The following is a 25,231-nucleotide window of genomic DNA, read 5'->3' as shown; positions in this document are numbered from 1 at the left end:
TGGCTATGGTATATGATCCTTTTAATTTATGTAGAATTCAGTTTGCTAATATTCTCAGTTTGCTGAGGATTTTTGCATCTATTTTCATGAGAGATATTGGTTGCATTTTCTTTTCGTATATTATCTTTGCCTGGTTTTGGTATCAGAGTAATGCTGACCCCTTAGATTGAGTTCCAAAGCATTCTTTCATATTTAATGTTTTGGAAAGGCTAAAGGAGGATAGGTATTATTTCTTCTTTAAATGTCAGGTAGAATTTACCTGTGAAGATCTCATCCTGGACTTTTGTTAGTTTTGAGTTTTTTGTTTTTAACTGAACCAATTTCATTACTGGCAACTGATACATTCATATTTTGTATTTCTTCCTGAATTCAGTACTGTGAAATTGTACATTTCTAGTAATTTGCCAGTTTATTCTAGGTTGTCCATTTAATTGGCATATAGTTGCTCACAGTACTTCATATGAAACTTTGTATTTTGTGGTATCAATTGTAACTTCTCTTTTATTTCTCTCTTTTGTTTCTGGATTAGTCTAGTTAAAGGCTTATCAATTTTACTGTCTTTAAAAAGAAACGTGGTCTTAACTTCATTGATATTTTTATTGTTTTTTTTTTTTTTTAAAGTCTCTGTTTATTTCCACTCTGATCTTTATTTTCTTTCTTCTACTAACTTTCTGCTTTGTTTTCTTTTTTTATGCCTTTTAGGTTTAAAGTTGGGCTGAATATTATTATTATTATTATTTGTCTCCTGAAGTAGGTTTGTATTAATATAAACTTCCTTCTTTGAACTGATTTTGCTGTGTCCCATAGATTTTGGATCATTGTTTTAACCATTTTTAATTTTCTCAAAATATTTTCTTATTTCCTCTCTGATATCTTTAGTGACCTATTGGTTGTTTAGTAGCATATTGTTTAGCCTCCATGTGTTTGTGTATTTTTTGAAGTTTTTCTCTTGTTGATTTCTATTCTTATGGCATTGTGATGAAAAACATGCTTGATATGATTTTAACTTCTTTAATTTACTGAAACTTGTTTTGTGGCCTAGCATGTGATCTGTCCTGAAGAATGTTCCCTATGTCCTTGAAAATAATATATATTCAGTTGATATGTAACGTTAGTGGTGTTGGAGAAGACTCTTGAGAGTCCCTTTTTCTGCAAGGAGATCCAACCAGTTCATCCTAAAGGAGATCAGTCCTGGGTGTTCATTGGAAGGCTGATACGGACGCTGAAACACCAATACTTTGGCCACCTGATGCGAAGAGCTGACTCATTTGAAAAGACCCTGGGAAAGATTGAGGGCAGGAGGAGAAGGGGACAATGGAGGATGAGATGGTTGGATGGCATCACCAGCTCAATGGACATGGGTTTGGGTGGACTCCAGGAGTTGGTGATGGACAGGAAGGCCTGGCGTGCTGTGGTTCATGGGGTTGCAGAGAGTCAGACACAACTGAGCGACTGAACTGGACTGAACTGGTATATAGGGATGCTCTCTATATATCTGTTAAATTCAACTGATCAAATTTGTCTTTTAGGATTAGTGTTTCCTTATTGATTTTCTGTCTGGATGATCTGTCCAATGATGTGAATGGGACACTGACGTCTCTTACTATTTTGTTACTATCAGTTTCTACCTTCATGTTTTTTAACATTTGCTTTATGCAGTTAGGTGTGCCTATGTTGGGTGCATAAATATTTATGATTATTATTATTATTAAACTTAATTTTTTTAATTTAAGGGTTTTTTGATATGGACTATTTTAGAAGTCTTTATTGAGTTTGTTACAATATTGCTTCTCTTTTATGTTTTGGTTTTTGGCTGAGAAGCATGTGGGATCTTACCTCCTTGACCAGAGATTGAACAGGCGCCCTCTGCATTGTGAGGCAAAGTCTTAACCACTGGATTGCCAAGGAAGTCCCTTTGTTTTTTAACTAGTTAGATTGACCCCCATCATTATATAATGTCTTTTTTTGTTTCCTGTTTTAAAGTGTATTTTATCTGATTAAGTGTTGCTATCCAGGTTTTTTTTTTCATTTCCATTTGCATGGAATACCTTTTTCCATCACCTCACTTTCAGTTTGTGTGTGTCTTGAGATTTGAAATGAACCCCTTGTGGGCATTACGTATGTGTCTTGATTTTTTTTATCCATTCAGCCACTATCTTTTGATTGGCGCATCTAATCTGTATACATTTATAGAATTACTGTTAGGTATGTATTTATTGCCATTTTGTTAATTCTTTTGGGGTTGATTTTCACTTCTTTTATGTTCTTTTCTTCTTTTGCTTTTTCCTCTTGTGCTTTGATTACTATCTTTAATATATTTGGATTCCCTTCTGCTTTTTTACTTGTATATGTATTACAGATTTTTGGCTAATTGTTACCAGAAAGTATTATATAACTTTAAGTAGTTATATGTTTATATATATATAAATATATGTATTTTATATAAAACTTTATAAAGTAAAGTTCCTGACCACTGAAGTTCAAAAGCATTCTAACTTTGACATTTAATGTTTTTGATACTGTATTTTACATCTTTTTGTTTGGTGTGTTCTCTAACTTCTTATTGTGGATGAAAGTGCTTTTTCTACTTATTTTTTAACTTTCATACTACTTTATAAGTGTTTGATCTACTACTTTTCTTTATATTTGCTTTTTCTGTATATTTGCTTTTACAAATGAGCTTTTTCCTTTTTAAATTTTCATATTTCTAGTTGTGTTATCTTCCACTTAAAGAAGTCCCTTTAACCTTGTGAAGTTGGTTTAGTGATGGTTACCTTTTTTGGTTTTTGCCTGTCTGTAAAACTATCCTTCAAATCCAAATGATAGCCTTGCTGTGTAGACTATAGATTGCAGATTTTTTCCTTTTATCACTTCAAATGTATTCTGCATTTCCTCCTGAACTGCAAAGTTTCTGCTGAAAAGTCAGCTGACAGTCTTATGAGAGTTCTGTTGTATTGAATATATAAAGAGTTGTATTTTCCTTACTGTTTTTACTATTCTTCCTTCAACTTTATAATTTACCATTTAAATTACAACATGTATTGATTTGGTTCTTTTTGGGTTGTTCTTGCTTGGGACCCTCTGAATTTGGATGACTACTTCATTTCTCATGTTAGGGAAGTTTTCAGGTATCAAATAAGTTCCCTGTCCCTTTCTTTCTCTTTCTCTTCTCCTTTTAGACCTCTTTAATGCAAATGTTAGTATTCCTGATGTTGTCCCAGAAGTGTCTTAAACTGTCTCCAATTTTAAAAAAGGTTTTTTCCCTGTTTCAGTTCAGTTCAGTTCAGTCACTCAGTCGTGTCCGACTCTTTGCGACCCCATGAATCCCAGCACGCCAGGCCTCCCTGTTCATCACCAACTCCTGGAGTTCACTCAGACTCATGTCCATCAAGTCCATGATGCCATCCAGCCATCTCATCCTCGGTCGTCCCCTTCTCCTCCTGCCCCCAATCCTTCCCAGCATCAGAGTCTTTTCCAATGAGTCAACTCTTCTCATGAGGTGGCCAAAGTATTGGAGTTTCAGCTTTAGCATCATTCCTTCCAAAGAAATCCCAGGGTTGATCTCCTTCAGAATGGACTGGTTTTCCCTGTTTAGGCTGAGTTTTTTTCACTATTCTGTCTTTCAGTTCTGTTCCTCTGTATTACCTAATCTACAGTTTATTCCTTCTAGTGTGTGTTTGTTTGGTTTTGTTTTTAACTTGGGTTATTCTATTCTTTAGCTCTTTGGGATTCTTTATATATTCTAATTCTTTGTTAACCTTTTCCCTGTGTTTATCCATTCTTCAACCATTTTTGTTGAATATCTTTTGGTCTTTACCTTGTAATCTTTATTGAGAGATTGCTTATCTCTACTCCAATTAGTTTTCCTCTGTAGTTTTATCTTGTTCTTTCATTTTGGACATATTTTTTGGCACCTCATTTTACCTAATTCTCTGTGCTTATTTGTATATATTAGGTAGCATCTTGGAGAAGTGGCCCTGTGTAGGAGATAGCCTATGGTGCTCATAGTACCCCTCTGGTCACCAGAGTCATATAATCTCAACTATGTGTGCTGAGTAAGCAGGCCTTACTGTTGTGGGGCTGGTATGGTGGGTGCACTTGTGGGCAGGACTTGCCCCTGGGATGGTTACTTGATTCTGCCTTGTGCAGGGACTTGGGGGAAAAGGTGGCTTCCTGGCACAACTTACTACCTGGAGTCTCCCGGGGCTGGTGCTGGTGTGCTAATGTGCTGGTGGGCCGGTAGTCTAGATGGAGGGCTCCAAGATAGTGCTTCCCAGCACCAGTGTCCTTGTGATAAAACAAGCTCCCAGAAATGGCTGACACCAGCATCTGTGCATCTACGGGGAGTCCCATCAGTTTTCTGCCTCTCTGGGAGACTTCTACGAGATCAGTCAGTGGAATCTGACTCAGGCTGCTTTTCAATCATTGCTTCTACTCAGAGCATGTGATATTTTGCATGTGTCCTTAAAGAACTGGATCTCAGTTTCCCACAGCCCTTTGGCTTTCCCATGTGTAAACCCTGCCTACCTTTAAAGCCTGATGATCTGGTAGCTCATCTTTGTGATGTAGTACCCCCTGAATAGGAAGTTTGATATGAGGCTCAGATATCTCATTATTTGGGAGAACCTCTGTAGTTATGGTTACCCTTTCATTTATAGGCTGCCTACCTGGCTGTGTGGGTCTTAATTCTACCATATCTCTGCCCGTCCTGTCTCATTGTGGTTTAATCTTTATTTAGATGTGGAAAAAATATTTTCTGCTAGTCTTCAGATCATTCTCATCAATAGCTATCCTGTAAATAGTTGTACTTTTGGTGTGCTTCTAGGACAAGGTAAGCTCAGGGTCTTCCTATTCTGCCATCTTGGCTGTCTTCCTTCAGTATGTAATCTTTCATATATGGCTTCTTTCCCTCAACATATATGTGAGGTTCATTCACATGTAGCACTTATCACTACTTCATTCCTTTTTATGGTTGAGTAATATTCTGTTGTATGGGTAAATCACAATTTATTTATCTATTCATCTGCTAAGGGATGTTTGGATAATTTCTATCTTTTGGCTATTGCTAATAGTGCTGCTATGAGTATGTGTGTGTGTTTGTGTGTGAATTTTTGTTTGAGTATCTGTTTTCATTTCTTATGGGTATATACCTTTGAGTGGAATTACTGGGTCATATGCTAACTCTATTCTTAACATTTGAGAAACTGCAAAGTACTTTTCAAAGTGGCTTTACCACTTCACATCTTCACAAGTAGTGTATGAAGGTTCCAGTTACTTCATATTTTCTGGCTATTCTTACCTCTCCTTTTTTTGGATTATGGACTCATTGTGGGTGTAAAGTGACATCTGTGGTTTTAATGTGAATTTTCCTGATAACTATTGATGTTGAACATCTTTTCATGTATTTCTTGGCCATTGTTTATCTCCTCTGGAGAAATGCCTATTCAAGTTCTTGGTCAATATTCTAGTTTTTGTCTTTCTGTTGCTTCATTGTAAGTTCTTTTCTATATTTTGGATACCAGAGCTGTATCAGAGATAAGTACTTTTCCTTTTCTGTAGGTTGTTGATTTATTTGATAACGTTCTTGTTATAAAAAGTTTATAATTTTGAAGTCAAATCTCTTTTTTCTTTGCTTTCCTTTTTTTATCTTTTGCTTTTCTTTTCATATCTAGGGAGTCATTGCCTGTACCAGGCCATGATTTATTCCTATATTCTCTTCTAGGAGTTGTATGATTTTAGTCTTATATTTAAGCCACTGATACAATTTGAATTAAGTTTTGTATATGGTGTGAGGTAGGCATTCAACCTCATTTTTCTTGGCAATTGAATATCAGTTGTCCCAGCACCTTTTGTTTCAGTGATTGTACTTTCTGTGTGTGTGCTCAGTCATGTTCGACTTTTTGTGGCTCCATGGACTGTAGCCTACCAGGCTCCTCTGTCCATGAAATTCTCCAGGCAAGGATACTGGAATGGACAGCCGTTCCCTACTCTAGGGAATCTTCCCAACCCAAGGATCAAACTTGTGTCTCTTGCATCTCCTGCATTGGCATGCAGATTCTTTACCACTAGTGCCACCTGGGAAGCTCCATTATACTTTTTGGCTCCTTTTTATAATTTCTATACCTTTACTGATAATCTTGATGTGATCTATTATTCTCTTGAAAGTGAAAGTGAAAGTGAAGTTGCTCAGTCGTGTCCGACTCTTTGCAACCCCATGGACTGTAGCCTGCTAGGCTCCTCTGTCCATGGGATTCTCCAGGCAAGAATACTGGAGTGGGTTGCCATTTCCTTCTCCAGGGGATCTTCCCAACCCAGGGATTGAACCCGGTTTTCCTGCATTGCAGGCAGATGCTTTATCCTCTGAGCCACCAGGGAAACCCCAGTTTTCATTTAAAACCGTTCGTTTAAAGTATTAATCTGGTAAGTCAAACGTTTTGCTTTCTCACTGACAATATCTGTTTATTTTATCATGCATGGAACATAGTTTTTTTTTATTTGTAGGCTTCTTATTTTTTAAACTAGGTCTTCTGGATATTATAATTCAGTAACTTGGAAATCAGATTTTTTCCCCTCTTCAAGGTTTATTTTTGTTAATTTCTGTAGGATTCAGCTGGGTTTATTTGTTTGTTGTTTAGTGACTACTAGACTATTTTTGTACCTTCTGTATTCTTTGTTAGGTTTGTTCTCTGAAGTGTCTTTATCTTTAGCGTGTGTTCAGCTAATGATATTTTGAACACCAAGAGCCAAGAAAAAAATAAGAAAAAGCAACAGAAAATAAGAAAAGTAAGAAAAATGAAAACACTTCCAGTCTTTCCAGGTTGATTGTTTGCTGAGGCATTCCTTCAATATTTGGGTTATGTAAAACTCTCCCTTACCCTTCATTTTCTGTTTGCATTAGAAAATAGCCAGAGCTAAAACTTGAGAATCTTCTCAGGTATTTTCTGAATATGTATTTCGCTCCAACATGTATAAAGTGTTAGTCATTCAGTCATGTCTGACTCTTTGTGGCTCTATAGGTTGTATCCCACCAGTCTCCTATATCCATGGAATTCTCCAGGCAAAATACTTGGGTGGGTAGACTTCCCCTCTCCAGGGGATCTTCCCAACCCAGGATCAAACCTAGGTCTCCTGTGTTGCAGGCGGATTCTTAACCATCTGAGCCATCAGGCTTTATGAATTCTCCAATATAAAGGTGTTGTTTGGACTACCTTCATTTCCAAAAAACCCAGCTCCTACTTTTTTCTTCCAGGCTTTTAGGAATGGGCTCAATTGTCCCAGATGGCTATGGGATTTTCATTTGCCTTACAATGTTTTTGAAGAATTCTTGCCCTTCTTCCACCTTGAGTGACTGATGAACTAGGTGAAACAAATGTAAAAGGTTTACATATTTTTTTAAGGTGGCTTTCAGACAGGTCAGAAAAAAGAAACACAGTTCTTTGAAATTAAGGTCTGCTCTGCTCCCTCTGGAGTCAAAGACTGTAATCTCATTCAGCTATGGGCCATCATCTTCACAAAAAATGCTAAGCTAGGAAAGGGTATGATGAAAGGGCAAATAAAAATGCCACAAATTTATTCCATCATTTTTAAGTTGCCATTTTCTTTATTCAATGTTTGCTTATTGGCTGTGAGCTTCTGATTGCTTTCCAGAATTCTGAAAATGTTGATTCTAATAATTTTTGCTTAAAATTTCAGTGTTTCTATAAAGTAATAGGTCCCTGGAGCTATCTCTTCTGCCATTAATTCTGAACTCACCTCCCCCACCCCCTCCCACACCCCACCCCGCCCTGCACACACACACTTTTTAAAATCTATCAGATGTCTGGTCTTCCTCTTTCAATTTTAAGAGTTCTTTCTGTATTTAGTAATATTAGTATATTATCTGTGATATATGTTGTAATGTTTACTCCCAGTTTGTCTTCTGTATTCTGAATTTGCATTTGTTTTTAAAAAAAAATTTGGGTTGCAGACTTTGTTATTATAATTTATCATTAAAAGTCACATCTGTATTTAGTGTCATAGAAAGATTTCCATTATATTTAGGATTTTGAGGAATTTACTCATATTTTGTACTTGTGTTTGTATATCTTCATGTTTTGCATTTGTATCTCAGATCTATTAACAGTTCATTTTTGTGAATGGTATGAGAAAGGAAGTCTACTGTACTAATATTATATATAGAATTTTGACTGCAATATTCATGACTAAACTGGTTGATAATGTTTGCTCTTGTATTGTTTTTATTAAATTTGATTCTCATAATTTTTGCTTAAAATTTCAGTGTTTCTATAGAGTAATAGGTTCCTGGAGCTATCTCTTGTGAATAGTATGAGAAAGGAACTCTACTGTACTATTATATATACAATTTTGACTGCAATATTCATGACTAAACTGGTTGATGATCTTTGCGCACTAAGTGCAGGCGGCGGTGGTGGCAGCCAGTGCACTAAGCGTGGCCGAGAGCTACCCCACGTCCGAGGTCAGGGGCAACAGCCTACATTGCCAGGCTGCAATGGCACAGGAACAGCTGAGAGGAGCTACCCCATGTCCGAGGCCAGGGGCGACGGCCGAGAGGAGCCACCCTGCGTCAGAGGCCAGGGGCGGTGCCCGAGGCCAGGGGAGGCGGCCGGGAGGAGCAACTGCACGCCCAAGGAGTGGTGGCTGTGTAGGCGCAGGAGGGCCTAGAGGAGCCATCCCACGTTGAAGGTCAGGAAGGGCGGTGGGAGGAGATACCCCTCATCCAAGGCAAGGAGCAGCGGCTCTGCTTTGCTGGAGCAGCCATGAAGAGATACCCCACACACAAGGTAAGAGAAAACCAAGTAAGATGGTAGGTGTTGCAAGAGGGCATCAGAGGGCAGACACACTGAAACCATACTCACAGAAATCTAGTCAATCTAATCACACTAGGACCACAGCCTTGTCTAACTCAATGAAACTAAGCCATGCCCACGGGGCAACCCAGGATGGGCGGGTCGTGGTGGAGAGGTCTGACAGAATGTGGTCCACTGGAGAAGGGAATGGCAAACCACTTCAGTATTCTTGCCTTGAGAACCCCATGAACAGTATGAAAAGGCAAAATGATAGGATACTGAAAGAGGTACTCCCCAAGTCAATAGGTGCCCAGTATGCTACTGGAGGTCAGTGGAGAAATAACTCCAGATAGAAGGAAGGGATAGAGCCAAAGCAAAAACAATACCCAGCTGTGGATGTGACTGGTGATAGAAGCAAGGTCCCAACCTGTAAAGAGCAATATTGCATAGGAACCTGGAATGTCAAGTCCATGAATCAAGGCATATTGCTGCTACTGCTGTCACTTCAGTCGTGTCCAACTCTGTGTGACCCCATAGACAGCAGCCCACCAGGCTCCCCCGTCCCTGGGATTCTCCAGGCAAGAACACTGGAGTGGGTTGCCATTTCCTTCTCCAATGCATGAAAGTGAAAGTGAAAGGGAAGTCACTCAAGGCAATTTGGAAGTGGTCAAACAGGAGATGGCAAAAATGAACGTCGACATTCTAGGAATCAGCGAACTAAAATGGACTGGAATGGGTGAATTTAACTCAGATGAACATTATATCTACTACTGCAGGCAGGAATCCCTCAGAAGAAATGGAGTAGCCATCATGGTCAACAGAAGAGTCCAAAATGCAGTACTTGGATGCAATCTCAAAAACGACAGAATGATCTCTGTTCGTTTCCAAGGCAAACTATTCAATATCACAGTAATCCAAATCTATGCCCCAACCAGTAACATTGAAGAAGCTGAAGTTGAATGGTTCTATGAAGACCTACAAGACCTTTTAGAACTAACACCCCAAAAAGATGTCCTTTTCATTATAGGGGACTGGAATGCAAAAGTAGGAAGTCAAGAAACACCTGGAGTAACAGGCAAATTTGGCCTTGGAATATGGAATGAAGCAGGGCAAAGACTAATAGAGTTTTGCCAAGAAAATGCACTGGTCATAGCAAACACTGTCTTCCAACAACAGAAGAGAAGACTCTACACATGGACATCACCAGATGGTCAACACCGAAATCAGATTGATTATATTCTCTGCAGCAAAAGATGGAGAAGCTCTATAGAGTCAACAAAAACAAGACCAGTAGCTGACTGTGGCCAGATCATGAACTCCTTATTACCAAATTCAGACTTAAACTGAAGAAAGCAGGGAAAACCGTTAGACCATTCAAGTATGACCTAAATCAAATCCCTTATGATTATACAGTGAAAGTGAGAAATAGGTTTAAGGGCCTAGATCTGATAGATAGAGTGCCTGATGAGCTATGGATGGCGGTTCGTGACATTGTACAGGAGACAGGGATCAAGACCATCACCATGGAAAAGAAATGTAAAAAAGCAAAATGGCTTTCTAGGGAAGCCTTACAAATAGCTTTGAAAAGAAGAGAAACGAAAAGCCAAGGAGAAAAGGAAAGATATAAGCATCTGAATGCAGAGTTCCAAAGAATAGCAAGAAGAGATAAGAAAGCCTTCTTCAGTGATCAGTGCAAAGAAATAGAGGAAAAGAACAGAATGGGAAAGACTAGAGATCTCTTCAGTAAAATTAGAGATACCAAGGGAACATTTCATGCAAAGATGGGATAGCGGCCATAAAGGACAGAAATGGTATGGACCTAACAGAAGCAGAAGATATTAAGAAGAGATGGCAAGAATACACAGAAGAATTGTACAAAAAAGATCTTTACGACCCGAAAAATCACGATGGTGTGATCACTCATGTAGAGCCAGACATCCTGGAATGTGAAGTCAAGTGGGCCTTAGAAAGCATCACTGTGAACAAAGCTAGTGGAGGTGATGGAATTCCAGTAGAGCTATTTCAAATCCTAAAAGATGATGCTGTGAAAGTGCTGCACTCAATATGTCAGCAAATGTGGAAAACTCAGCAGTGGCCACAGGACTGGAAAAGGTCAGTTTTCATTCCAATCCCTAAGAAAGGCAATGCCAAAGAATGCTCAAACTATCACACAGTTGCACTCATCTCACATGCGGGTAAACTAATGCTCAAAATTCTCCAAGCCAGGCTTCAGCAATACATGAAGTGTGAACTCCCTGATGTTCAAGCTGGTTTTAGAAAAGGCAGAGGAACCAGAGATCAAATTGCCAACATCTGCTGGATCATCGCAAAAGCAAGGGAGTTGCAGAAAAACATCTATTTCTGCTTTATTGACTATGCCAAAGCCTTTGACTGTGTGGATCACAATAAACTGTGGAAAATTCTGAAAGAGATGGGAATACCAGACCATCTGACCTGGTTCTTGAGAAACCTGTATGCAGGTCAGGAAGCAACAGCTAGAACTGGTCATGGAAGAACAGATTGGTTCCAAATAGGAAAAGGAGTACATCAAGGCTGTATATTGTCACCCTGCTTATTTAACTTCTATGCAGAGTACATCATGAGAAACGCTGGACTGGAAGAAACAGAAGCTGGAATCAAGATTTCTGGGAGAAATATCAATAACCTCAGATATGCAGATGACACCACCCTTATGGCAGAAAGTGAAGAGGAACTAAAAAGCCTCTTGATGAAAGTGAAAGAGGAGAGTGAAAAAGTTGGCTTAAAGCTCAACATTCATTGATGCAATTCATGATTGCTTATGACCCAGCAATCCCACTGCTGGGCATACACACCGAGGAAACCAGAATTGAAAGAGACATGTGTACCCCAATGTTCATCGCAGCACTGTTTATAATAGCCAGGACATGGAAGCAACCTAGATGTCCATCAGCAGATGAATGGATAAGAAAGCCGTGGTACATATACACAATGGAGTATTACTCAGCTGTTAAAAAGAATTCATTTGAATCAGTTCTGATGAGATGGATGAAACTGGAGCCAATTATACAGAGTGAAGTAAGCCAGAAAGAAAAACACCAATACAGTATACTAACATATATATATGGAATTTAGGAAAATGGCAATGACGACCCTGTTGCAAGACAGGAAAAAAGACACAGATGTGTATAACGGACTTTTGGACTCAGAGGGAGAGGGAGAGGGTGGGATGATTTGGGAGAATGGCATTCTAACATGTATACTATCATGTAAGAATTGAATCGCTAGTCTATGCCTGACGCAGGGTGCAGCATGCTTGGGGCTGGTGCATGGGGATAACCCAGAGAGATGTTGTGGGGAGGGAGGTGGGAGGGGGGGTTCATGTTTGGGAATGCATGTAAGAATTAAAGATTAAAAAAAAAAAAAAGCTCAACATTCAGAAAACAAAGATCATGACATCTGCTCCCATCACTCCAATGGAAATAGATGGGGAAACAGTGTAAACAGTGTCAGGCTTTATTTTGGGGGGCTCCAAAATCACTGCAGATGGTGACTGCAGCCATGAAATGAAAAGACACTTACTTCTTGGAAGAAAAGTTATGACCAACCTAGATAGCATATTGAAAAGCAGAGACATTACTTTGCCGACTAAGGTCCATCTAGTCAAGGCTATGGTTTTTCCAGTAGTCATGTGTGGATGTGAGAGTTGGACTGTGAAGAAGGCTGAGCGCTGAAGAATTGATGCTTTTGAAGTGTGGTGTTGGAGAAGACTCTTGAGAGTCCCTTGGACTGCAAGGAGATCCAACCAGTCCATTCTGAAGGAGATCAGCCCTGGGATTTCTTTGGAAGGAATGATGCTTAAGCTGAAACTCCAATACTTTGGCCACCGCATGCGAAGAGTTGACTCATTGGAAAAAACTTTGATGCTGGGGGGGATTGGGGGCAGGAGGAGAAGAAGACGACAGAGGATGAGATGGCTGGATGGCATCACAGACTCGATGAACACGAGTCTGAGTGAACTCTGGGAGTTGGTGATGGACAGAGGGGCCTGGCGTGCTGAGATTCATGGGGTCGCAAAGAGTCAGACACGACTGAGTGACTGAACTGAACTGAAACTGGTTGCTAATGTTTTCTCTTGTACTATTTTTATTTAATTTAGGTATAACGTTTGCTGTTTCATGAAAGAATTGGAAGCAGTTTTCATTTTTGTATTCTTTGGAACAATTTTTTTTCAGTGCGACTGTCTGAATCTGCCTGCAACCCAGGAGACCCTGGTTTGATTCCTGGGTTAGAAACATCACCTGGAGAAGGGATAGACCACCTGTTCCAGAATTCATGGGCTTCCCTGGTGGCTCAGATGGTAAGGAATCTGCTTGTAATGTGGGAGACGTGGGTTTGATCCCTTGTTGGGAAGATCCCCTGGAGGAGGGCATGGCAACCCACTCCAGTGTTCTTGCCTGGAGAATTCCCATGGACAGAAAAGCCTGGTAGGCTACAGTGCATGGGGTCACAAAGAGTTGGACACGACTGAGTGACTAAGCATAACACACAGCATATCTGATCTAAATGTTTTGTAGAATTATCTATGGAGCCATTTAAACCTGGTGTGTGTGTGTGTATGTATGTGTGTGTATGTATGTGATATTTGTGTGTTATAATTCCCTGATAAATTTCTGTATTATTTCTATGGAAATTAGCATTTTAAAATATTATATTTGTACTGCAGTCAATAGTAAATATATTATCCTGAAATATTTATCCATTTCATAAAACGTTCAAATTTATTTATATAGATGTGTACAACATTGTTTTTAGTGACCTTTATTTGCTGATTTTTAATCATTATTTTCTCTTACTGTTTATTAACTACTTTTATGCTTTATCTCTTCTTATCTTTTATGAAACTATCTAATGGACTGGACAGTCTAATTTGTATATTTGTTTAAAACAAGATTTTTGATTTACAAATTCGATACCTTTTTTTAGTTCTTTATTGATTTTTACTTTTTTTAATTTTCTTTTTGTTTCCCTTTTGATTTTTTTTTAAATTTGAGGTGGCAATTTAACTCATTTCTTTAATTCTTTCATTTTTAATCAATGTGTGTGTATATGACTCATCATATATATGATACATGTATATGAGTTTTTCTCATGTACATATGAGTTTTTGCCTATGTATGTGTTTTCTCTTATCACTGCTTTAACTATGTCCCATTTATCTTTGTATATACTGTTTTATTATTACTATTTAGAAAATTTGCTTTTTTTCTCTGTATTTCCACTTTCATTTAGTATTTTTTAAGTGCAAGTTTCTAAATTTCAAATTTTTCTTAATTTCTTAACTTTATTTCCAGCTTCCAGTTTTAGTGCATTTTTGTAAAAACTCCAGGGCTAGATTGTTTTCATTGGTAAATTCTACCCAAATTTAGAGTTAATGCCAATCTTCTTAAACTCTTTCTAAAAAATGAAGAGGATGGAATGAATGCTCCTAATCTTATAGATCCAGAATTACCCTGATACTAAAACTGGGTAAGGATACTGCAAGAAACGAAAACCACAGAACAATATTACTGAAGACATATAAATGCAAAAATTCTCAGCAAAAATTAGCTAACTGAAATCAACAGCACATAAAACTAAAAAGCTTATGCATAATAAGGAAAATAGGCCAAGAGTGAAAGGCAGCTACAGGATGGGAGAAAATATTTTTATAGCATATTTCTGATAAGGAGTTAAAATCATTCAACTCAATAGCTAAAAATAAAACAGCAAAACAAACAAACAAACAAAAAAAACCAAACTGATTAAAATCAGGCAAAGACCTGAATAGATATTTCTCCAAAGCAGATCTACAAATAGCCAGCAGGTGTATGATTAGTGAAGAAAGTGTGAAGTGTGTGAAGAAAAGGAAATCCTGTTACACTGTTGATGGGTATGTAAGTTGGCATAGACATTATAGAAAATAGCATGGAGTTTTTCCAAAATTAAACATTTAGCTAACATATGACCCAGCAATTCTTCTGGATATTAATCCATAAAAAACAAGCTTGAAAGTGAAAGTCACTCAGTCATGTCCAACTCTTTTGTGATCCCATGGGTATAGTCCATGGGATTCTCTAGGCCAGAATACTGGAGTGGGTAGCCATTCCCTTCTCCAGGGGCTCTTCCTGACTCAGGGATTGAACCCAGGTCTCCTGCATTGCAGGCAATTGTTTACCATCTGAGCCACAAGGGAAGCCCAAGAATACTGGAGTGGGTAGCCTATCCCTTCTCCAGCAGATCTTCCTGACAAGGAATCGAACCAGGGTCTCCTGCATTGCAGGTGGATTATTTACCAACTGGGCTAATACTTAAAGTCATGATCAGTATAGGGTAGGCGAAGTCGAACCCATCTCTTTTTGACTTCAAAGCCTGTGCTTGTGAAAGCTAACCATGAAAAGTGACAAGGATGAATCCAAATGATACACAGTGTGCCAACATGTTGAGAGATGCTTTTATTCTATGGGCTGTTGTATACCACAAGATGTCACGTGCCTACAAGACAAATTTTATATTGGCAGACTCGCTTTGCTGTCATTCTTTTTTTTTTTTTTAAATACGATTTATTTATTCATTTATGACTGTGCTGGGTCTTTGTTGCGGCATCTGGGTTTTCTCTAGTTGTGGTGAGCAGGGGCTACTCTCCAGCCCCTGCTGTGAGCAGGCTTCTCATTGCAGTGGTTTCTCTTGTAGTGGAGCATGGACTTGAGGCACAGGCTTCAGTACTTGTAGCCCGTGGGCTCAGTAGTTGCATGAGCACAGGCTCAGTAGCTGTGGCACATGGGCTTAGCTGTCCCATGGCATATAGGATCCTCCTGGATCAAGAATAGAACCCATGTCCTCTGCATTGACAGATGGACTCTTCACCACTGATGTACTAAGGAAACCCCTCTTCCTGCCTTTCTTAATAATACACTCATGGATTATGGGATGTTACAATGATAGTAGTTAAACTGTTATAATGGGAGGAGTTTCTTTTTTAAACCTCTTAAAAGTTGACATATATATTATTATCACTAAGCATATATATATATATATATATATTGAATTAGGTGTATAGCATTTGCTTCTTGATGTTTTTAGGTAAAATGAGCCAAACAGAAATTTTTAAAAAATCTTAAGTCAACCTAGTTTCTATCTTTCTCTGTTTTACCCTCAGGACCATCCAAGAAGGCACAAGAGTGTACAGATGCTAACATATTTATGCCTTTAATTGTTAGGAGAATTAGTGAGATCATATTTTCAAAGTAAAATGTTAAGTTTGCCTCTGTATTAAAAAATATAACAAGATTGTCAAAGAATAAAATGAGGTTGTGTATGTAAATATTCTTTGACAGTTGATACAGAATATGAAATGGAAGATATCATTTTTCATTAGATTTTCTAAATAACTTACTGATGCTATATAATATGTCATTATCTCAGATTAATCTTATGGATTAATTTTATGAGATCTGAGACTTTATCCTAGAATTGATATTCCATTTTCTCAGCCGTCTCATTGCAGTCTTCATGTCTTTGTTTCTCAGTGTGTATATCATTGGGTTCAAGAAAGGAGTGACTACAGAATAAAACACAGCAAGGAATTTATCTAATGACTTGATGGGGAATGGCCAGGCATAAATGAAGATACATGGTCCGAAGAACAGAAGAACTACTGTGATATGAGCAGTTAAAGTAGACAGAGCCTTGGATGACCTCTCTGAAGGGAGATGCTGGATGGTCACTAAGATGACAGTGTATGAGATGATTAGCAGAAAAAAAGAACACACAGTGAGCACACCACTGTTAGCAATGACCATGATATCCAACCTATAGGTATCTGTGCAGGCAAGTTTGATGACCCTAGGAAGGTCACAGTAAAAGCTATCTACCTCATTGGGACCACAGAAAGGTAAATTCACTGCAAAGGCCAACTGGCTCACTGAGTAGAGGAAGCCAGTTCCCCATGCAGCAGCCACAAAGCCAGCACATACATTGCCACGCATAATTGTAGTGTAGCGAAGGGGTTTACAGATTGCTACATATCTGTCAAAGGCCATGGCTATAAGGATCACCAACTCACTCCCACCAAAGAAATGAAGGAGAAATATCTGAGCAAGGCAGCCCTTGAACGAGATGACCTTACATTTACTGAAAAAATCAGCAATCATCTTGGGGGCTGTGACTGAAGACAGACACAGGTCAATGAGTGAGAGGTTGGCCAGCAGGAAGTACATGGGGGAGTGAAGGTGGGAGTCAGAAGCCACAGTTATGACAATAAGAAGGTTCCCGAACACAATTGCTACATAGAATACAAAAAAGAACACAACTAGGAAAATCTGGAGTTCCTGAGAATTGGAGAGTCCTAGAAAAATGAACTCAGTCACCGTGGAGTGATTTGTTTCACTTATTGATTCATTCCAGGAAATATCCTCTGTAGTTACCTTGAATGGAGTGAGAAGAAAGTCAGAAATATTATGTTCAAATTCAGAGCCCCATTTTGTGTCATTATGTTCACACTCATGATGACATTCTGTGCTTTGTTACATAAAGGAATTAAAAATGCCTACAATCTAAACTCAATTTTATCCCACACTCTTTGCCTGGATATGCTTATAGTCCAGTTGTCCAAGCTTTAGTGTTTCCATGTATGCTAGGCTTATTCCTAATAAAATGCTTTTTTCATGTTACCCTCTCTGCCAGATTAAATTTATACCCTCACCCTGCATTTATGTCCTTTTTCGCTGAACTCCAAAACAGGTCATATTCTGTGGACCATATTATAACTCTTAAATACATACAAAACTCTATGATTGTCACATCTAAAAAGGGTTTTCATGACATGCATTTTTGAGAAGGCATTTTTAGTAGCCTAATAGTTCATCACAACAATCTTGTATACAGTTATTGGAAACTTCTCTATTAAACTAAAACAAATTCTCATTCACAATTTAATTGGGAAGCAATCATAGTGGGTTTTGTGTGCATCTGTGGATCTTGAATTCATCGTCTTTAAGACTTCTTTTGCCATTTTGTAAATGCAAATACTAATTATATTCCTTCTTATGGTTATTATGAATTTCAACTTTTGTATTTGGTAATTATGCAATAGATTTAGAAGATTATTAGTAGTGAGAGTTATCACCTCTGATTCATAGAAAAACCCTGGCTCCTCAATAATCATTTAAAAGTATACTTGTCTTCTAAAAATAATTATCATAGCAAGATTTAGTTTCCCTATCTTTTAAATTACTGCATTGGATCAAAAATTTTCTAAATCCTCACTAATCCAATACTCTATCAGGATTGAGGGAGGGATATAACTTAAAAATAATTTTCATAATCTGTCAGGAGCTTGGATAGCAATATGAAAACTAAGACAGATGTAGAGATTCAGTCTTATGGGAACTTTACATTTATGAGAATTCTGAAACAGAAACTAGGAATTATAAGAATTTATGGAGGATAGAATTGATACTTAACATTTGGTAATATGAAAATGCTTAGAAGAAAGAGTTAAGCCAAAATAAAATTAAAGATGAAAAATAGAAGAAAGGAATGACAACACAAAAATAAGGTTTAAAAATGAGAGAAAGAAGTTAAAAGCAAGAGAATGCCACTACAGAGGATGTGAGTTTGATCCCTGATGGGGGAACTTAACATTTCCCATGCTGTGTGGGGTGGTCAAAAAAGTTTAAAAAACAAAATAAAATCTAAAAAATAAAAACTTAAAAGTGAGGAAAATATTTTCTGAGATAAAATGTGAAGAAATTTTAATAGGAAATGAAATTGGAAAAGGATTCTAGAATGCCTACTATAGGATTCTTGTTTTATTATGTTGACATGAACTGTTGTAGAATTATGAGCAATTGTTTAATAAATTTCTAACAAATGGTAAGCAGTTACTAATAGCTTTATAATACCTAATTATAAAAGGTAGTAATAACAGGACATGTGTCAATACATGTATAAGATTAAAAAAATGATGCCAATTTTTTTATTGTGAGTAATTGTGAACACTGTCACAGCTTTAATTATGAAAATAACTATAAAAGAGATAGCATAGCAATATATAACATAAAGATCATCTTTAGAAGAAACAATCCATTTGGAAGGAAGTAAAGGATGATGATAATAAAATGTAGAGGTATTGTTGGAATATCTTTGTAAGTTGCTACCTGAAAGTTAAGAGCCTGAAAAGTGGTCGTTGGATGTAAGTTGCAAAAGTCATTCCATATATGTATTGGGGAGTCCAGAAGTTTTGCAGTAAGTGAAGTAGAAAATGGAATGGTAGCTTGAAGGGAAAGCTATGAAAGAGAGGAGAGGAAATTGACTGGTCTCAAGGAGTCATGAAAGGATAGATTATGGCTTGTCAAATTTCTTGGGGGAGTAGTATTATGTTTTCTCTATTTAATAAGTTATTCCAAGTTCCTTGGAAATTATACTTTTCTTCATTATCCATTCCATAGCCCTATCCTAAAGCTCCATATTACTGTTTTTAAAATCCTATAAATATTTGAAGTGAAGTCACTCAGTCATGCCTGACTCTTAGCAATTCTAATTTATTTCCAAGTATAAAGAGAAGTCTAGTAGTAAAACAAGTCATAAATAGTCATTTTAGTCCCCTTCTGCTTAGCACAAATATAATCATACTTGTCATTGACAATAAAGAGGATGGGATTCTATCGTGAGATCATTTCTGACATGACTGGGTGATTTGGATGTTTCTTCAAAGTCAAGGAATGTGATTTAGTATTTTCTTTGGATGTTTACTGATGTGAAATGATTTCACTGAGAGAAGAGGACAAACTTGATAGTTATGTCAAGATAGGTTTACCAAAGTGTTCTCATTTGCAGTGAAAAGATTTTCTATGTTAACAAGTAAGAATTCAAATATACTATTCTTCAGCAAAATGAATTTTTTTTCACCAACCTCAGGATTCTTCCATTTTTCCTGAAAAATACTCATAAAATTTAATTCTGTAGAATGGGTTATTACTAACAGAAGCATTTTATTATCAATACAAATGCTACAGTTTGGTTAGTTCTGCTGATATATTTCATTTTCACATTCTACCTACCTCCTTCATAACTGGAAGACACTACAGCAATTTTCAGAGCATAGTGTGTAGACTTTTCTTTTATTTGCACTTTCTCATGAAGTATACAATTTCCAAGAGAAGAAAATTGATATAAACTATCCTTCTTAGCAAATGACTTCATTAGAATTAAGAACCATTTATGGAAATGACCAGAGGCAGATGAAGAGATCTGAAAATAGTCATCCTGAACTTTGGGTATTGAGACTAACTCTTATTGTCTCACAAGCTTTCCCCTGAGGAAATACACAAAATCGTCTTGATTTAAGGGCTAATGTCACAGTTTCTTGGCTAACTCAGGTACTTCTATGACCTTCACTGAATTTAAAGGTAAATTTTTAAAGAATCATAGTAAAACAATTGAAAAAATTGTGCAATTAAAATTCAGACGTGTTAAGAAGAAAGCAAATAATAATGTTTTAGATTTTATAGAAAGCAGATAGCTTAGAATTTGTGGAGAAAATATAGGAAAAATGCCTTGACAAATAATAAGTCTAAGTTATTATTATTTATCATTTTTATTGAGTAGCTTTAATTACCATACAGTGGTTAAAACTGAACTGACTTATCACAGTTAATGTCCCTTAAATCAGTCATAGAAAGAACCCAAAAGATCTCTCAGCTGTGCTCCATGACCAGCAGACTTTCCAGATTTTACCTGAAACATGCCAATCATCTTCTTTGTTCTAAGTGCCCTTACTTAAAAATGAACATATTAAAGATGCTGAGATCTCAATGGAGTATCCTCCTCTAGTAAATAAGTCCTTTCAAATACTTATAGAATTGTAGATACTTTTAAAGAATGAATCAAGATATGCTTTGAACACAAATATTGAAAAAAACTGGAAAATAGGCAAAATTTTTACATAATAGAAAATACTAGAGTCTATTTTTAAAACAATATTGTACGAAATACATTATCAAAGTCTAAAAGCAATTTTAATTCTTAACATAGTGTCATAGTGTTGACCTTCCTATTTATCTAATTAAAATACAAGTATAATGAGAATTGCTTCTTCCTCAATTTTAATGTCTATTGGTTTACATAAAGCCATATTTTATCTTTGGATCTACATAATTTCCATAAGAAATATTAATTGATTTCCAATGATGCTTGTTATCAAATGGAAGATACTGATGAAGTTAAATTACATGTATATGTGTGTTGCTGCTAAGTCGCTTCAGTCGTGTCCAACTCTACGTGACCTCATAGATGGCAGCCCACCAGGCTCCCCCATCTCTGGGATTCTCCAGGCAAGAACACTGGAGTGGGTTGCCGTTTTCTTCTCCAATGCATGAAAGTGAAAAGTGAAAGTGAAGTCACTCAGTCGTGTCTGACTCGTAGCGACCCCATGGACTGCAGCCCACCAGGCTCCTCCGTCCATGGGATTTGTCAGGCAAGAGTATTGGAGTGGGTTGCCATTGCCTTCTCCATATATGTGTGTGTGTGTGTGTGCATGTAGATATATATATATATATATATATATATACACACATACATATACATATACATGTGTACATATCTATCTGTAGATGTAAAATATCCACATGAATATTGAATGCAGCCATTAGTGGTAACTACAGTTTAGGTTTGGAGGTTAGATAGAAATATAAGCTGCAACTCTATGTAAATGAAATTCCTTGACTCAATACCTTTTTTTTGTAGGCTTCTCAGTTTTTTGTTTTTTGGTTGTTCTTTTATAATTTTATTTATTTATGTTTGGTTGTGCTTGGTCTTTGTTGCTGTGTGGACTTTCCTCTAGTTGAGGCAATCCGGGGCTACTCTCTAGTTGTGGTTCATGAGCTTCTCATCGCTGTGGCTTCTTTTGTTGCAGAGCATAGGCTCTAGGGCATGCAGGCTTCAGTAGTTGCAGCATGTGGGCTCAGTGGCTGGGCTCTAGAGCACAGCCTCAGCAGTTGTGGTCAATGAGCTTAGTTGCTCTGCGGCATGTGGGATCCTCCAGGATCAGGGATCAAACCCATGTCCCCTGCATTGGCAGGTGGACTGTTTACCATTGAACCACTAGGGAAGCACCAATTTCTCAGTTTTTAAAAGCAATAAGGAAAATGAACACATTCTATAGTGTTCATGGTGACCACGAGGGTCTTGATGATTCATGACATTCATCTTGTGCTCTCATCAATGAAATCTCTCATGTCCCTTCCCTAGAATTTACAAGCTGTTGACTTAGCCTTGTCATTGCCACCTTCATATCTCTGTTCCTTAAAGTATATATGGCAGGATTTAAGACGGGGGTGACAACAAAGTCCACAATGGCAAAAAATATATCCAGTGACTTCGTAGGGAAAGGCCATACATAGAGAAACATGCATGGAAGGAAAAACAAAAGCACTACAGTGATGTGAGCTGATAGAGTGAAGAACGCTTTGGATAAATGTTTTGAAGAATGTCGTCGGACAGTGATCAGAATAAAGATGTATGATATAATTAAGAGAAAGAAGGTGCCCATAGATATGAAACCACTGTTGACAGTGACTACAAATTCTAGTTTGTAAGTATCTATGCATGCAAGTTTAATAACCCGAGGAAAATCACAATAAAAGCTCCCCACATTATTAGGTCCACAGAAGGGTAAATTTATGACAAAGACAAACTGAGACACAGCATGAGTCACTCCAATTATCCAAGCAGCAACTACTAAAAACATGCACATTTTGGGATTCATAATAGTTAGATAATGGAGAGGCTTGCAGATTGCTGTGTACCTGTCATATGCCATGGCTATGAGCAGCATCATCTCCACTCCTCCTGTGACATGGATAAAGAACATTTGTAGCATGCAGTTGTGGAAAGAAATGATTCGACAGTCACTGAAAAGATCAGATATCATCCTGGGAACTGTGGTGGATGAAAGGGCTAGGTCAGTTAGTGATAGGTTGGCCAATAGAACGTACATGGGGGTATGTAAGTGGGAATCGAAAATCACTGTGACCACAATGAAGAGGTTTCCCAGGATAATCCCCAAATACAATACAGAGAAGAAGAGAAAAAGTAAAAACTGCATCCCTGAGGATTGTGTAAGTCCCAGTAACACAAATTCAGTTACCACAGAGCCATTTACTTGGTCCATTGAATCATAAAGAAGATAAGACTGACTGTCAAGTGACCTGCAACAAAAGAAAAGAGGGATCAACTTAATACAACTTAAATGTTGTGTTAAATGCTGATAATTTAAAGTTGGTCCTTTAACTTAATTGATTATAGACTACTTACAAAATAATGGGAACCAGGGTATAAAATATTGAATACAACAAAGCTTCACTCAGAGACAATCTTTCACTTTAAATGATCCTATTTATTTAAATATGTGAGCAATCAGACAATTTATGGTGTTAGGAAAGAATGTATAACATAAACTCAAGGAATACAGATGAAGTAAAACAATACAAGTTAAAAACAAAAATAATAAATACCAGAAAATTGGAAGAGGGTATAAAAGCACATAAACTGATTAAAAAATAGATAACTTTAAAAAAATAATCATAATAAAGTTAAATATAAGTTAGAAATGAATATGAAAAGTGTTAGTCACTCAGTTATGTTCAACTCTTGGCGACCTCTGTAGCCCACCAGGCTCCTCTGTGCATGAAATTCCCTAGGCAAGAATACTGGAGTGGGTTGACATTTCCTTCTCCAGGGGATCTTCCTGATCCAGGGATTGAACCTGGATCTCCTGTATTGCAGGCAGATTCTTTACCATCTGATACACCACACATATTGGAAATGAGCATAGACATGCATAATAACTGTTAAGATACCTCTGAAGGCTATTTCCTACATGTACTTAAAAACAATCTACTTTAAAAATCTTACATGAATTTGAAGTACCATAGACAGACAAAAGATTGATATTTTCATAATATTTCTTAAAAGTTCATTAAAAAATTTATTATTATTATTATTTTTTTACTTTACAATATTGCATTGGTTTTGACACACATCAATATGAATCCACCACAGGTGTACACATGTTTCCAATCCCAAACCCCCCTCCCACCTCCCCCCCCTCCTACACCATCCCTCCAGATCATACCAGTGCACCAGCCCTAAGCATCCTGCACCCTGCATCGAACCTAGACTGGTGATTGATTTCTTATATGATATTATACATGTTTCAATGCCATTCTCCCAAATCATCCCACCCTCTCCCTCTCCCACAGAGTTCAAAAGACTGTTCTATACATCTGTGTCTCTTTTGCTGTCTCACATACAGCGTTATTGTTACCATCTTTCTAAATTCCATATATATGCATTAGTATGCTGTATTGGTGTTTTTCTTTCTGGCTTACTTCACTCTGTATAATCGGCTCCAGTTTCATCCACCTCATTAGAACTGATTCAAATATATTCTTCTTAATGGCTGAGTAATACTCCATTGTGTATACGTACCACAGCTTTCTTATCCATTCATCTACTAATGGACATCTAGGTTGCTTCCATGTCCTGGCTATTATTAGCAATATAGAACAGTCTTTTGGACTCTGTGGGAGAGGGAGAGGGTGGGATGATTTGGGAGAATGGCATTGAAACATGTATAATATCATATATGAAATGAATCGCCAGTCCAGGTTCGATGCATGATACTGGATGCTTGGGGCTGGTGCACTGGGATGACCCAGAGGGATGGTATGGGGAGGGAGGAGGAAGGGGGGTTCAGGATGGGGAACATGTGTATACCTGTAGCAGGTTCATGTTGATGTATGGCACAACCAATACAATATTGTAAAGTAGTTAACCTCAAATTAAAATAAATAAATTTATATTTAAAAAGCTCAAATCATTTAATAAAACCTCTGAGGCCTAATAGATAAATGGACAAATGATATGAAGAGAGAATTTAGAAAAGTAAACTATATATGTATTTTTGCATATATATATATTCCTCAAAAATCAAATCAAATCAAATATAAATCTATTATTTTTCTATTAAGTTAAAAAGGTTTTATAGTTATTGTTGTCAAAACCAACACTCATTAAAATAGGCACATTCATACACCACTGATAGAAATATAGACTAATCTAAAATTAAGAAAATATTTTGAAATGGTACTGATGAACATAGCAGAGAAGGGACTTGACACACAGAGGGAAGGTGAGGGTAGGACAAATTGAGAAAGTAGCATGGACATATATACACTGTCGTGTGTAAAATAGATAGTAGGATGTTGCTTGATAACACAAGGGGCCCAGCCTGGTGCTCCCTAACGACCTAGAGGTGGGGGTTGGGAGGAGTGGAGGGAGGCTCAGGAGTGTGCATGAATATGGCAGAAACCAACACAACAAGATAAAGCAATTTTCCACCA

General features: G+C 37.4%; 2 protein-coding genes across 2 annotated transcripts; both read right to left on the bottom strand.

Moving 5' to 3' along the window:
• Nucleotides 1-16,270: 16,270 nt before the first annotated feature.
• LOC138444065 (olfactory receptor 4F4) lies at nucleotides 16,271-20,582 on the bottom strand. The gene is made up of 2 exons (XM_069597397.1): nucleotides 20,565-20,582; nucleotides 16,271-17,251 (listed from the first exon to the last, which is right to left on the bottom strand). The coding sequence occupies exons 1-2, from the start codon at nucleotides 20,580-20,582 to the stop codon at nucleotides 16,271-16,273; spliced, it is 999 nt and encodes a 332-aa protein (XP_069453498.1).
• A 1,477-nt stretch (nucleotides 20,583-22,059) lies between these two features.
• Nucleotides 22,060-23,007, bottom strand: LOC138444139 (olfactory receptor 4F6-like). Its single transcript, XM_069597467.1, has one exon. The coding sequence runs from the start codon at nucleotides 22,996-22,998 to the stop codon at nucleotides 22,060-22,062; it is 939 nt and encodes a 312-aa protein (XP_069453568.1). The 5' UTR covers nucleotides 22,999-23,007.
• Nucleotides 23,008-25,231: the final 2,224 nt, after the last annotated feature.

The sequence above is a fragment of the Ovis canadensis genome, chromosome 7, assembly GCF_042477335.2.
Source record: "Ovis canadensis isolate MfBH-ARS-UI-01 breed Bighorn chromosome 7, ARS-UI_OviCan_v2, whole genome shotgun sequence".
Lineage (NCBI taxonomy): Eukaryota > Metazoa > Chordata > Mammalia > Artiodactyla > Bovidae > Ovis > Ovis canadensis.
Note: the sequence above shows the minus strand (reverse complement) of the source record. Positions and strands in the feature narration are given on the sequence as shown.